The sequence below is a fragment of the Triturus cristatus genome, chromosome 5_1 (genome assembly GCF_964204655.1).
Source record: "Triturus cristatus chromosome 5_1, aTriCri1.1, whole genome shotgun sequence".
In the NCBI taxonomy this organism is placed as follows: domain Eukaryota; kingdom Metazoa; phylum Chordata; class Amphibia; order Caudata; family Salamandridae; genus Triturus; species Triturus cristatus.
Genome location: NC_140587.1, coordinates 363,881,096 through 363,895,279, shown reverse-complemented (window position 1 = coordinate 363,895,279; position 14,184 = coordinate 363,881,096). Strand labels below are relative to the sequence as shown.

The 14,184-nt window shown below is 44.5% G+C and overlaps 1 protein-coding gene across 2 annotated transcripts in view; it reads left to right on the top strand.

Moving 5' to 3' along the window:
- LOC146830894 (fibrocystin-L-like) overlaps nucleotides 1-14,184 on the top strand; it is a 1,907,335-nt gene that overhangs the window by 1,177,673 nt on the left and 715,478 nt on the right. For both annotated transcript variants that reach the window (XM_085605084.1, XM_085605082.1), the window contains exon 41: nucleotides 553-702. In XM_085605084.1, coding sequence (XP_085461210.1) covers nucleotides 553-702 — 150 coding nt within the window. The remainder of the gene's footprint in view (nucleotides 1-552; nucleotides 703-14,184) is intronic.

Here is a 14,184-nt window from a genome sequence, read left to right as displayed (position 1 = left end):
CACAATCTGTGGTTTAATTCAAACACTCAGAACTTTGTAGTAGAATGTATGTTCTTGTATATGAAGATGAAAAAAATCCTAGAAATTCCAATACTTCATTAAATGAATTGAATTTAGAATTATAGTCTTTTTTCTATATTTATGGATGTGCGGACTGAAAGTCCGTATTGATGCACTTTAGTTCACTTCTGAAATATCCCTGTATACTTTTCATTTTAATTTTTTCATTTTGATCAGCAGATCCAAAAAAGGAGAATGCCTCACTGGTCGTAAAATCTCGATCTCCTCTCCATTTAATTTCAATTAATTGGTGCACATCTAAATCCCAACCCCCACAGTCAATCATGCAGATGAAAGGCACATCACCCTATACTTGTTTAAATAAGTGTGTCATTTGCATACATAAAAAGGCCGAAGAAGCGGATAATATGAGTGAAAGGAATCTCTTAAAATCTATGACAAATTGCTGATCATTCTTCTAGTAAAACATACAAACCACTTTACAAGCTACTGTTTTTTTCATGACAACTCATTTGCTTCCTCCCCTTTCAGGTAGTTTTGGTGGTGGCCAGATACTGAGAGTGGATGGCACAGGCTTTGATAGCAGTAACTCCCACGTATACATATGCAACTCAGAATGCAGAATTAACCATACACTATCAGATTTCAGTACTCTCTTTTGTGAAGTGCCTCCTAAAAATGGTAAGTATACGCCCACACTGAAGATATTTTGGGATTTCGTATTATTGTTACTGAATTGCTGCATTGTAGGTTGTGTTTTGATTAATGGCATCAGAGCAAATAATGCATAAGTATATTGCACATACGATGATGCCAGGTATTTACCACAAACCACACCTCCTCTAAAGACCTAGGTGAAATTCTGTCTGAAGCATAGCATATTGCAGTAAATGTAATTTGCCCTTTTGTCCGCTTACATAGTGATTGCATTGTGGGCTCAATGCTAACAGTGTCGATGTTGTGATTGTTCTACATTTATGCAAATCCAACCCTTGACCCTTGGTGCAAAGGCCGCTTAAAACCCACAGTAACATGCAGTATATCAACAAAAGAGTTGTAAATGTACATCTGGTGTCCAGTGCAGTGCTTAATATCTTTATATACTGTTGGTATCTTCTGCTGAACTCCTCGTCCACCTAAGGAATGTCCTTTTGAATGGCCAATCACATAAATGCTGGTAGAGCCTCTGTGTTGTGGTAAGTCTGACAGTCCAGTCCACAGAGATAAATAGTTTTCCCTCCGGGTCGATGGTTCACCTTTGATAGCTAAGCAAAGAAAAGACACAATCCTCACAGAAAATGCACTCCATGGTATGTGTATCAACACAAACAAATAACAATAAATAAAGAAGTTAAAGATCCCAGCCAAGTTCAGCTGCAAAGGCAGGTATGTAGTGAGCAAAATACTTCCAATGGTAAGAATACAATTTTGAGATCAAATGGAATTTTAAAAGCAAAATGGCGGCAAATAATTGAGATAACTGAATAAACACATCAGTAAAACAACAAGAAACTTGACCTTTTTTTACTAAACATCGGCTAAGGGGTGGCAATGCACTTAGAACGTCCATTGGCAGGGAAGCAGCAGCTGCATGCAGGCTGTATCCATTTATATTGCCTCTCAATTGGAGGAATATTCTTAGCTTCGGAGCACCGTTTAGTTCCAGACTCATAGGTTTTCAGGACTGGATTTTCTGCAGGCTTCCTCTCGACTCTTATTTCTCTACAATAGTATTTTCTTAAGGGTTCCAGATGTTTTTCCTCCTTCCACTACACACCTTTTTGAAGCAGGCAACTTTCAGCTGGTATATTTGTCAGAAGAGACGTAGACGAAGACCAAATGACTAGGTCAGGAAGCTCTTTTTTTCAGTTCTGTAACAAGGTCGTGATGCAAATATTTGAGACAGGAGTGGTACAAATATTCCTCGGTGCCATGGCAGGCAGTGTGAAGTCTTTGTACAGCAATCAGAGTGACTCACATCTGTTCATGTTCTAAGCAAGTTCCTAAATGCCAGTGGCAAACGCAAGAATCCCTAAGAGGAAGATCCCACATCAATGGTGGCTGAACATGAAACTAACTGCAAACTGTTCTCACTTAATGTCATTCCGCTCCTCCTAGAGAGCACTGTATAATGAAATGTATTAAGGCATAGGAAACCTTAAAGCTTAGGACCCCTTCCCCCCTTTTAACTACACCCACTGCCAGCTAGGACAATGAGTCCTCCTAAAAAGGATGCCAACACCATCTCATCAAGGCTTACTGAGAACTGAGATCAGTTAGCACAAGAAGGATTTTCCATGAAGAGAATCAATTTCTCCCTGCTCTTTTCTGCCACAAGTGTCTAATCAATGCTCAAAAGCCATCTTCCCACCCAGTGCCTAATTAGTAAAACAATAAGTGCTTGGCTCAAAGTTGTGTTGAAAACCCATGTCCAGTGCTATGGTTTTGAGGGTGCAGATTACCACGACAGTGTAGTCTTGATTCCACCTCATACCTCTTTCATCCATTGCCAAACACACCCTACCCATTTATCTCACTCTTGCAGGTTCTTTTTCGCCACTGCCTTTTCCTTTTTTTACTATTTCTTTATCCTTCTCTCCCTCTTTCTTTTCCTCTTTTGTGTTTTTCTCTCTCCTGCTCGGTGAAAGTCTGACAAGGAAATTGAAAACATCAGTGAGACACCCTCACACTAACTGGAGATCTTTATCAATACAACCACGAACTGTACATTTATGTTAAAAATTCTATTCCGTATGCTATAATGATAAACAAGAACTGTGTTATTCGCTGAACACTGCAAAGTACCTGGACTCACCCTGGGCCATTGTTATGGGCTCCTAAAAGAGGCTGCTCCTAAATTCCTGTGGTGCACTGCACCTTAAAAGAGATTCAGTTCAGACGCCCAGAAACACCTGCCGAACTATGACTTTCATTATAGGAGAATATGTAAATAACAAAAACACATCCACTGTGCAGTATGTGCTATGGGATGTTATTTTGTTTTTGTAGATTTTCCACTGTTCACTTGAACCTATGGGCTGTGCCATAGCAATTCAAGATCATTACCTGCTCAAAGTTTGTGTGATAGAGTTTGGTCTTCAGCAGCTTCCAGAATCTGAGAATGTTTTCATTGATTTCTCAAGAACTGTTGGAATGCATTAAATAGTTTTTATCCATAAACCATGGCAAAAATGCATCCTGTACTACCCTGCTTAACTCGGGTGCTCTCATGGCAACCCTTGGAATGTTTAAAGCACTAATCTGTCCATTAGCTTGAAATAATCTTCTGCATTCAATCTGTTCTAGAATTCCTAATAAACTACATTGAAATGACTTAGCCGTATAGTTACAAGACCCTATCGCCAACACAACATCACTTTCAGTGACTTTGTTTTGGCGATTGGGGCCTCGCCTTATTTACAAGGCAGCGTGTGTCAAGCTGGCCTGGTATATGATGTCCACTAATGTAAGTGGGCACCCTGCACCTGTCCAGACAACCCTTTTGGTGATTTAAGTGGTCTTAGACAACCTTAGAAAGTAGAGCAGCCTTCAGGCTTTGTCCAGAAGGAGTGTAATCAGCTTGTTTTACCAGAATACAATCTTCTAGTAAAGATTAAATGAAAAAGAACCACACCAAGTATTTATAAAATATGTATTCATTATATAATACTCTCTAGTACGTTACAGTATCTCCTACATGGAGATAAACACAATGCACACAATACTTTAGCATAGAAACACAATAAATAGCACTAATCCACAGCCCCGGAGAGGGGGTTGACCAAACCATATACTAAGAAAGTGGTATAAGAACCACAACTCGAGGTCAGACAATGCTGAGAGGACATAGAAATGATGCAGACCCACAGAACCACCCAAGGTAGGGAACCCATTGAGAGCGCGTGCAGTGTGGTAACACAACTGCCAGCTCCGTACAACTCGATTGTAAGTCACGTTGGATTTTTAAAGTTGGACACTTCCAAGTGGACCCTGAAGAAACCCCATGGAAGACAGAAGGTTAAAGAGCCACCGCACCCTTGGATACCCTAGTACCCACGTTACCTGCACCAGGAAAGCCGGGTGCATAAGTGTTGGAAACAGATGCCAAACCCAATGGAGGGCTTCAGGAAAGTGCTGCTGTGGAGGAAGGAGGAAGGAGGAAGTAGAAAGTGTCCGATTGAATATGAGGATGGATTCTTGATGAGAGGTACCTGCAAGCAGAGGGGACAGAATCTATGTCACTATGGAGTGACCAGGAGACTTGGAAAACGAATGCCCTCCAATGCCGTGCGTTGCAGGATGGATGACAAGGAGCTGGACTCTGCAGCTGTGAAGACCAGGTTATGCTGAGGAAACCAGGAGCACGTGGCACGAACTTTCCCATGAAGGATGTCAAGTGCTGAGGGTTCGGTGTCCGGCTGGAGCACAAAAAAGCATTGGCAAATGCAACCAGCGCAGGAAGTAAAGAAGGAGCAATGTCGTGACCAGGAAGGTCCAGGGGATTCACCACAAGCAGTGGAGTAAGGGCAGGCCCGAGCAATCAGGGGAGCCCAAAAGAAACAAGTGCGACCCTCAAATGGACCCACGGGCCGGAGGCACTGGAATCACAAGAGGACCTCAAGCAGCTCACCAAAAGATGCAGGCCACAATGCATAAAATGTGGTGTGGCTGAAGATTGTGTTCACTGGAGGTGCTTGAGGTTGGGACTACTTGGAGCTCGAAGATCTTCTCGGAAGAAAGCCAACAAGCCTTAGCAACTGCAAGTTGGCACAGTGCACAGGGGTTTGGTTATTGCAGCCCCCATGGGGGATACTGGCCTCAAACATGTTGAGAGACTACAGAAAACCACCACCTGTGTTGCAGAGACTTCGGAGTAAGGAGAAGCTCAGGATCAGCAGACCGGTCGACTTAGTTGTGGTCCATGCGAATGCAGAGGAGTGACTCCTTCACTCCAAGGGATATTCCTTCAGATGTCCTTGATGCCCACAGACCTTTTGAGATTCCTGTATGATGCACAGGCACAGATGACACAGCAGACTGGAAGGTAGACGAAGTCGAGCCCAAACAAAGTCCAACAAAATTCAGAGCGCCCAGACGGCAGAAGAAGTGGTGTCTGATCTGCATCATGTCCCACGATGAATCTTGGGACCTAGACCCAGGTAAGCCCTTAAGTAACCCAGGGAAAGGGTTGGGACAATTCAGGGGACCCTATCAGGGGAAGGTCTGGACAGGGGTGAGGTTACTCCCATGTCCTTTGTCCAGTTTTGCGCCAGAGTGGACGCCATCAGCTCCCAGGACTGGTTTGAACTGGACTTTGCACAAGGACAACGAATGTGCCCCATATGCAGACTTTCTGGTGCTGGCAAGTGTACCCACCTAGCCCTAATACACTAAATCCTGTCTGGGAGGAGATCACACCTCCCTGTGACAGGATGCCTATTGTTCCAACTTCCTCTGCTGTAGCTTTGCTCAGCAGCAGGAGGGTAGACATGTGTCTCTGGTTGGCAGCAACCATTTTGTGCTGTCCGGGACTAGAAGGCTGGAACACTGAGAGCCCAATGAAGGGCTCTTCCAGTGCTTGGAATCCTACAACCCACACCGTTTATGGTGTGGGGGGGGTATGATTCCAACATATTTGATACCAAACATGATAGGATTTTTTGCTGCCAGTTTTGAGATGGTCATTGTGTTTTTATGTGGTGCCGCTCTATATAGTATATGGCTGCTTCACTGACAACCCAGGAGAATGGAATTTGTAGGCTGCAGGGGTGTCCTGCTCTTGCAGTGGCACCATCTCACTTAGAATCAAGCAGCCTGTCCTCAGGATTGTAAAGGCCTGCTATAGGGGTGACTTAAAGGTTCTTAAGTGCAGGGACCCAAGATATAGGAAACCTATATCTTTAGTAAGTAGTGAAAGCACCAACTTACACAGGCTGCAATGGCAGGCCTGTAGTTCCATTTTGATAGGTCTTGCATGGGTGGCATAATACATGCTTCAACCCATGGTAGACCTCTGGGGTTCCTATGCTTGGGGAACCTTAGTACCAAATACTAGGGACTGATAAGGGTATCCCAGTATCCAATCTGGGATGTACCTAAATACTGAACATAACAATTTAGGGAGAAAGCAGATAGACTGGGGTCCTGATTAGCAGGATCCCAGTCAGATTAGTCAAAAACCAGCATAGCATCAGGCAAAAAGTGGGGGTAACCATGCCGATGGATCCTACCTTCCTACACAGCGTTAAGCAACTTAATGTAGCTTAACACTGCCTTGTAAATAAGGCACCCTTTCACGCTATGTTTAGCGTGAAAAGGGTGGTCAATGGGTGTTGCTGTGGGCATTCCACCACAACAACCATTGATTTTGACACTGCTCCCTATTTACCAGGGCAGCGTAAATTAAGACCAGGGAAAACCTGGTCTAAACCAGGCTAAACAAGGATAAATGCTTTATTTGTCTTCGTTTTTGCTGTTTCCATGTGTGCTGCCTTGTGCAGCACACATAGAAACAGCAAATTGCCTATGATTGATTATGTGCAGGAAGGTCCCCCTTCCTGCACATAAACAATCTTTTTAAAATAATGCTGTTTTGCAAATTCTATATGTGCTGCAAGCACACATAGAAGTTACAAAACTGCATTTAAAGATTGTTTATGTGTAGGAAGGGGGATCTTTCTGCACATAAGCATTCCTCCCCTCAACACTGGCACGCTTGCACTATGGTGCAAGGGTGCCTGCTTTGCCGCTGGGCAGCTAAAGTTAGCGCTGTCCCAGGAAGAAACGCAGGGCTGCACCATATTCTAGTAGATATGGTGCAGCCCTGTGTTTCTAAAGTGACGAAGCGTGTTAGCCTTCTTGGCTGAACAACACGCTTCACCACTCTATTGTACATATGCCCCTTAATGTGCAGCGTGCTGGAAGCCAGTGGAGCACAGCTGCTATTGTAAGTCCTGAGCTTTATGCCACATTTAAAACGTTGTTTTAACTGATCAGCTTTGGACATGCTGTAGTCTCACAAAGAAGAAGGCTGTGAATATAAAACATTTTCAACAGTTACTAACATAGTAAGAAAAACAAGGAAAGAGATCTAATAATTAATTGCTTTTCGAATTTGAAAGAGGATGGGGGAAATCCCTTTTAAGACCCCTCCTACTTGCAGTTTAGAAACAATTGCAAAAGTCTTATTACAAGTCAACAGGGGGTTTTGTATTAATGATAAGCCCTTTTGTAGTCGCAAACCCGGTGAATTTGCGACACGAGGCCCTTAATGCTAAAGCTGGCTTAGATGCAAGCACTAACTTATAGGTAGGCCTGAGCAAAATATTATTTATGCTGGAGTCATCGGAGTAATTTTGGTAACCGAGCATTACTCTTGTGATGCAAAATTACAGAAAATTATGCAATTGTGCCCGCTTGCATAATTAAGGGTAATTTGGGGAACAAAATTCCACTACATTCCAAGAACAACAAATTTAGTGTGAGTAGCTTGTGGCTGCTGATGTCCTGTTCAGCAGCATTTAGCACTATTGCAAAATGCTTCCTCTGGGCCATTTGGATGCCAGGGTGCATATTGTATTATGAAAATAGCGCTAAATCCTCAATTGCACTCATTGCTTAATTCCACATAATTTTGCTATAATTCTGTCTGACTCAGAGGCCGACCCGAATCCCCAGCAAAGCTGAGACCCGCAGCCCTCGTGAGTAGCGTGGAACTGGAACTCCTGTTCACCGTGCACTTTTGCAAGTTCATTGACTTCTCAACGTCTCTTGAAGTTTTGATTGGGGTTACTTGTAGCCCCCATCTCGAGCAGAGAATCCACTGAAGATTGTTGGCCTAGTCACCCCGAGTGACCCGTGGGCCACCATTTTGTGTTTTCTCTCGAGGCTCCTTCGCGATCCCTGGTCCGTCGACTGGTGGGTCCCTGAGAAGGCAACTTTGATTTTCCTTGGGCTTCTCTGGTTGCTCCAGATGTGCCCTGACTCCCAACCCAGTGGTGAGTTCCTCGGACCTTGCTGGTCTGCACCGAAGCAGCTTTCACCTTTCTGCGTGGGTTGCTGTTGCCAAGGCTTGTTGTGTCCAATCCGGGCACCGATGCGGCAGCACTAGATATCCTTTTGGGGACAGCTCGAATCCAGCTCCTGGTTGTCCTCGATGCCTCCTGGTCCTAGTGGCTGAAGAGTCAAACTTCACCTCCTTCACCTGAAATCACCCGACTTCGGTGGGAATTCGTCTATTGTCCTCCTGGTTCCTGGCAAGTGGCCCAGACTCTGTCCCCTCTGCTTTCAGGTTCTTCTCAACTTCGATCCAGGCTTGGATCTCTTTGGACACCTCGCATCTTCCCGGCAGCAGCACTTCTTTGCCAGCTCCCATTAAAATCGACAACGCGACCCGACATCATTTGACACCTATGTACCCGGCTTCCCTGGGTGAGGTAACTCTAGGTCTAGGTGGAGGAGTGTGGCTCAATGGTTAGAGCGGCAGACCCTGAAGCAGAGTTCTGGTCAGGGACCAGGGTTCGATTCCCACCTCGGCGGGGCTCGGGCTCAATTTCCTCGACCTGTCTATTCTCGCCTCGGTGCCTATTCTAATCACGGGCCCCACGCTGCAACTCTGGGCAATAGCTTGCTTAGCCTCCACACCGGCCCCAACAGTGCTAAGGATGCCTGGCTTCACCCTGGGGGTGCCCAGGAGTGGACACTTCACAGGGAAAGCCAGGAGGGGTTCCACAGCGGTATGAGTATCAGCGCCAGGAAACCGCAAAGGCGACACCGCAAGGTGGCCGTCTGGTGACAGTGCGCTCTATAAGTACCTTGACATTTACATTTACTCTAATACTCCAGTGCTTCCATGGGTGTTGACCCTAGAACTTCCTAATTCCCAAAGGGTTTGGTCCTGACTCATTTCTAAGTGTCCCTAATCTTTAACAATCTAACCGCGACTTCCCCCATAGAATCTAACGGGAGCTCGCGGCTGTGTTCTCACTGCTCACGGCCCCCGTGAGTCCCCTGTGTCACTACCTTGGGTTGTTCCTTGGGATCCCAGGGATTCTACAGGTTCTAGGCCTTGTGTCTAGTTAAGTCGTGGTTCTTATACCACTATTTTAGTATATGGTTTGGCTCGCCCCTAGGCCCTGACGTGTATTTGTTCTATTTTACTGTCATATTTGAAGTGTAACTTATGTGTTTTGACCTCTAGCCTCATAAAGAGACTAGGAGGGTGTGTTTAGAAATAAATACATATATTTTATATATATACCTGGTGTGGTTGTCTTTCATTTAGCCATTCCAGAGATGGTAGACTGGTAAAACAAGCTGCTTTACATTCCTCCAAGACTTAGCCTGAAGGCTACTCTCCATAGCTACCACTAGGATAGCTTTCAATAAAGGTTGTCTTGAACCTATCATTAATAAGGGGTTGTTTGGACTAGTACAGGGTGCCCACTATAACTAGTGGACAGCATATACCAGGCCAACTTTTCACAGACCTAACCAAAGCCAGCAAACTGAGGCATAGCACACTCTGGTGGCAGATTAATATTAGTCCTTGTTTTTCTGATCCAACAAGGCCTGTCTTATGCCACCACATCACCCCTGAACAGTGGGTCACCCTTTTTGACGGTGAATATAATTTCACCCATCATGAAGGGACTCTCAGTGACATTGCCCCCAGTTTGGTTGACACCCCAGTCACTTTCTCGCAGGAGGAAGTCTACAGGCACTGTCCTCGAACAAGGCACCAGGACCTGATGAGATCCCTCCCGATCTTTTCTGGGACAAAGTTTGGGCCCCGGTTTTGACACTAATATTAAATGCTGCAGGGAAAAAAGGGATGTTGCCCTCTTGGTAAGTGGTCACAATCATACCAATCTAAGAAAAAGGGGGATAAGGACAACCCACAATGATACCACCCTATTTGCCTTATTGATGCCGTAGTCAAGGTTCTGTGCCGGGTTATATTAACTAAACTTTCATCATGGGCTGACACTAATCAAATAATATCTGAGGTCCAGCTTGGCTTTTGCCCGTGTAAGTCAACCATCGAGCAAAGCCTCAATCTTTACTTACTAATAAAAAAATATACGGTTGCTCAACCAATGGCCCTGTTTTTTAACCTTTATGGACCTTACGTCAGCCTTTGGCCGGGTTAACAGGAAGAAACTGTAGGACTTATTGACGTCTTTGGGTGTTGAGTCTGCCACTGTATCCCTATTAATGAATCTTCATGCCTATACTACAGCAGTAGTTAGATACTCTCGTGGGTTGGGCCTTATGGAACATTTCGTTTGCTCAAGGGGGGTTCTCCAAGGCTGCATTTAAGCCCCTTTTTTATTCACTATTTACAATAATGGTTTAAAAGCTGCCCTCTTACCTTTACAGTCTGATTCCCCCAAAGTTGGCAGGAAATCTTTGCCAGTTTTATTAAATGCCGACGACTTGGTATTTATGGCTCGTACAGCCCTGGGCCTGCAGATTTTAATTGATGGGTTTGTTGAATTTATGGATAGACTGGACGTGTCGGTCAACTTTACAAAGTCTTACGTTATGAAAGCTGACCCATGGGCGCTCCGGTCTAAAGCTGGTAAAGAGGGATCCCAACCCATGTGAAGTTCCTGACCTTCCCCTATCTGGGAATCCTATTTGATGAAAAATTAAACTGGAAAACATTGATGAAGGAAAGCTGAGTGACCTGAATAAATCTACAGGGGCTATTGCCAGCTATCCCTATAGACTGGGGTCTTGGTCACCATATGCGATTTTAAAGTTGTATCAGTCTATATGCATCTCAAAGGCTTTATATGGAAGTGAAGTCTGGGGGTATACTTCAGCACATAAGCTACAGGTGGCCAAAAATAAGTTCTTGCAACTGATTCTCAAGGTTCCTCAAAGCACTCCCTCCTTCACCATACACAAAGAGCTTGTAGTTAACTACTTAGCTGACCAGATGGCAGTTAAACCTCTGCTGTGCTGGGTAAAGATATGGTCCAGGGAGGGTAAGGATCTAAATTGCCTGATCATATCAGATTGCCTGTCGCTAGAGCATGCTCTTAAAATCCCCTGGTTACAGTATGTCAAGTAGTCTCTTTCTGCTCTAGGTAGGGCAGATATTTTCTTTCACATGACTTTCACATGACTCAGAAAGGCCCCAGGACCCTTAACAATGTAAAAGAATTGTTCTTTAAACATGCCTCTGCCCAACATGAAACCACCGAGCTTCTGAAACCAACAGTGAGGGTGCATGCCTTGTTAAAGTCTATTCAGGGTAGGAAATACCATCTCTCTATCCTTACAAGTGCAACCGACAGGTTTTTAGCTACCCGTTTTAGGTTCAAACTGCTCTCTTGGCATCCCCGTCTGTTTTGTTTCTCCCAAATCTGAGAGGACTCTGTGGCTTGACTATAGGTCTCCACAGGACACGTTACATTTTGTCCTTTTATGTAAATATTTTAGCTACCCAAGAATGCAGTTTCTTCGCTCCCTTTTAAAATCCATGATGTTTAGGCAAGCCAGAGTGGTGCTTATGTACTTGCAGCTTTTGCCTAATGATCTCACACTTTGTGCAATGCCAATTGTTTTGCATGCCGCCTATAGATCAACTATCTAGACCAGATTAACTGTTAAATAACTTTTTTTGCCTTTAAATTTTCTCTTTTTCACCCTCTTTTTACTACTCATGCCCAGAAGCTGCGTATTATCTTAATTTTTTATTGGATTTATAATGATGATTTGTTTCATTGTATGAGTGTATCTGTTATGGTTGCGATTGCACCCAAATAAAGATGTATTTATTATTATTATTATTATAAGGTCACCACCACAGTATAATTAGGAAGCTTCGTTACATTTCATGACAGAAGGAAGAAAAACCATGGACCAGATTTAGAGTTTGGGGATGGAATGGCAGAGGACAGCCCCTCTGCCATTCTTAGGGACCTAATCCTGCCAAATTTAGAATTGTCTGCCGGCTCTGTGAACAACTCTCTACAGGAACTGCTGTCATGTTGGTTCCTGTCTATGCGAGAAAAGTTTGATGGACATCAGATATTATGGGGAGTGGCAAACTATTCAAAAGTGTTTTGTTTTTCAAAAACATACTCCCAAAGTGGAAGTTTGCTTTTGGAAAAAAACAAAAATAATGGGCCTCTCATGCTGGGAGGTTTCTCCCAGGGTTTTGTGGGTCATTGTTTTTTCCTGTCCTTTACAGCCAGCTTCTCCCCTAAAAAGGGTGGAAAGTGTAACGTCTGTCCTCTGACAATCCCTACTATGCCGGGCCATCGGAGAAAGTATTCCATTGAGGAGCCACGAGCAAGGCAATGGGGCTATAATTCATGTGGAATATGAATAAATATTCCCAGTAAATCAGAGAAAGAGATATAGGCTCAAAAACACAGAAGAAAAGAAACTTACAGAGATATCTTAAACATTGACTTTATTGGAAATATGGTAAGAAAAAAGATACTGAATAAACACTTACATTTTGATACCTCCATTCTTATGAGTAATGGTTCAATCATTTCACAGTTCCACTTTTATACTCATTTTACAAACAGGGGATGTGATCCACTATTGAGGTCTCAGAACAGATTTGGGAAGATTCTTTTTCAAATGTCATTTTCTGGCTGTCGCCCAGACACAGCCTTTGTGCTAGGTTATGGCTCTCACAGCAGTTGCAATAGTGCTGGCTCTAGTATCCAAAACAAGGAAACGTTAAAGCATGATATCTCAGCACCTGGCTGTTGTCACTCTTTTTGAGCAACCAGGCATTGAAAAAAGATAAGTCCTGCTTCAATCAATCAATCATGGGTTTAGTAAGCGCGACTATTCACCCATAAGAGTTTCAAGGTGCTGGGTGGAGGGGAGGTGCAGGATCCAGTCCATCAAGGAGGAGGTCTATCGAAGAGCCATGTTTTGAGGTCTCTCATGAAGATGGGGAGTGATGTCGTCTATCTGAGGTGGAGCGGAAGGGCGTTCCAGGCTCTGTCCGCGAGGAAGGAGAAGGAGCGGCCTCCCGATCTGGACTTCCTGGTGTGGGAGACCATGGCGTGGGAGAGCTGGGCTGATCATAGGGTCCTTTGGGGTGGGTGGAATTTGAGTCGGCTGTTCAGGTATGCTGGTCTGGTGTTGTTGAGGGCTTTGTGTGCGTGGATGAGAATCTTGAAGGTGATTCTTGCCTCGATGGGGAGCCAGTGGAGTGTGTGCAGGTGTTGGGAGATGTGGCAGTGTCGTGGCAGGTTGAGCATTAGTCTGGCTGAGGCGTTCTGGATGTTTTGTAGCTTGCGGGTGAGGTTTTTCTTGATTCTGGTGTAGAGTGCGTTGCCGTGGTGATGAGGGTGTGAGTGACGGTCTTTCTGTGTTCGAGGGGGATCAAGAGAAACCTCTGACCTATCCCTCAATACTAATATCTGCCCTACACCATCACTCAGGAAGACCTAAGCAGCAGCCCTCTTCTATCAATGACCTCATAGAATTTGTGTGGTAAGCCTTCTCTTGATCCTCCCTCTCCTTACTGTATGGGTCTCCACTCTCCAGCTACAGGGGCAAAGTCAATTCACTTCCATTGTCTATGGAAACTGTATCTACTCTCCATCATGTTGTGCAAAATGCATCCCATGCTCTTAGGTTTTCACCACACACAGGGTCTTACTACTATACACGTGCTACATATTCACAGTATAAAAATGCACATGGATTGTCAATGCAAAGGTCTTGGGTCACACAGACTACTCTAGTGGTCTTGACACTGCTTTTCTCTTTGCTGGCCTTCCAAACTTCTGCCACATTTGTATCTCCACCATGGTTCATCTAGCCCTTAGTGTTTTACAGACCTATCACTGCTGGTCTTATTTCCCAGTGCTATCACAGCTGGCAATCACATCCCTTTGTTACTCAGAATCCGTCTTTGGGCCATTGTAAGGACATATCTGGAGCCTCCCTTACACCCTCTTCTACTCATCTGAGACTTCTTATGAGCCTGAGCTCTTGTTTGCGGATTTCCATAGCTCTTTGACCACCACCCTCCCTTTGTTAGTCATTCCTTTTTCCTGACTTCAGCCATTTGAGTTTCCCAAACCCTTTCTGCAATTCTTCACAGACTACACTACATTTCACTCATCTGCCTTTAGACCCCTATGCCAAGTTTCAGTTCCTCTGGCCTCTGATGCA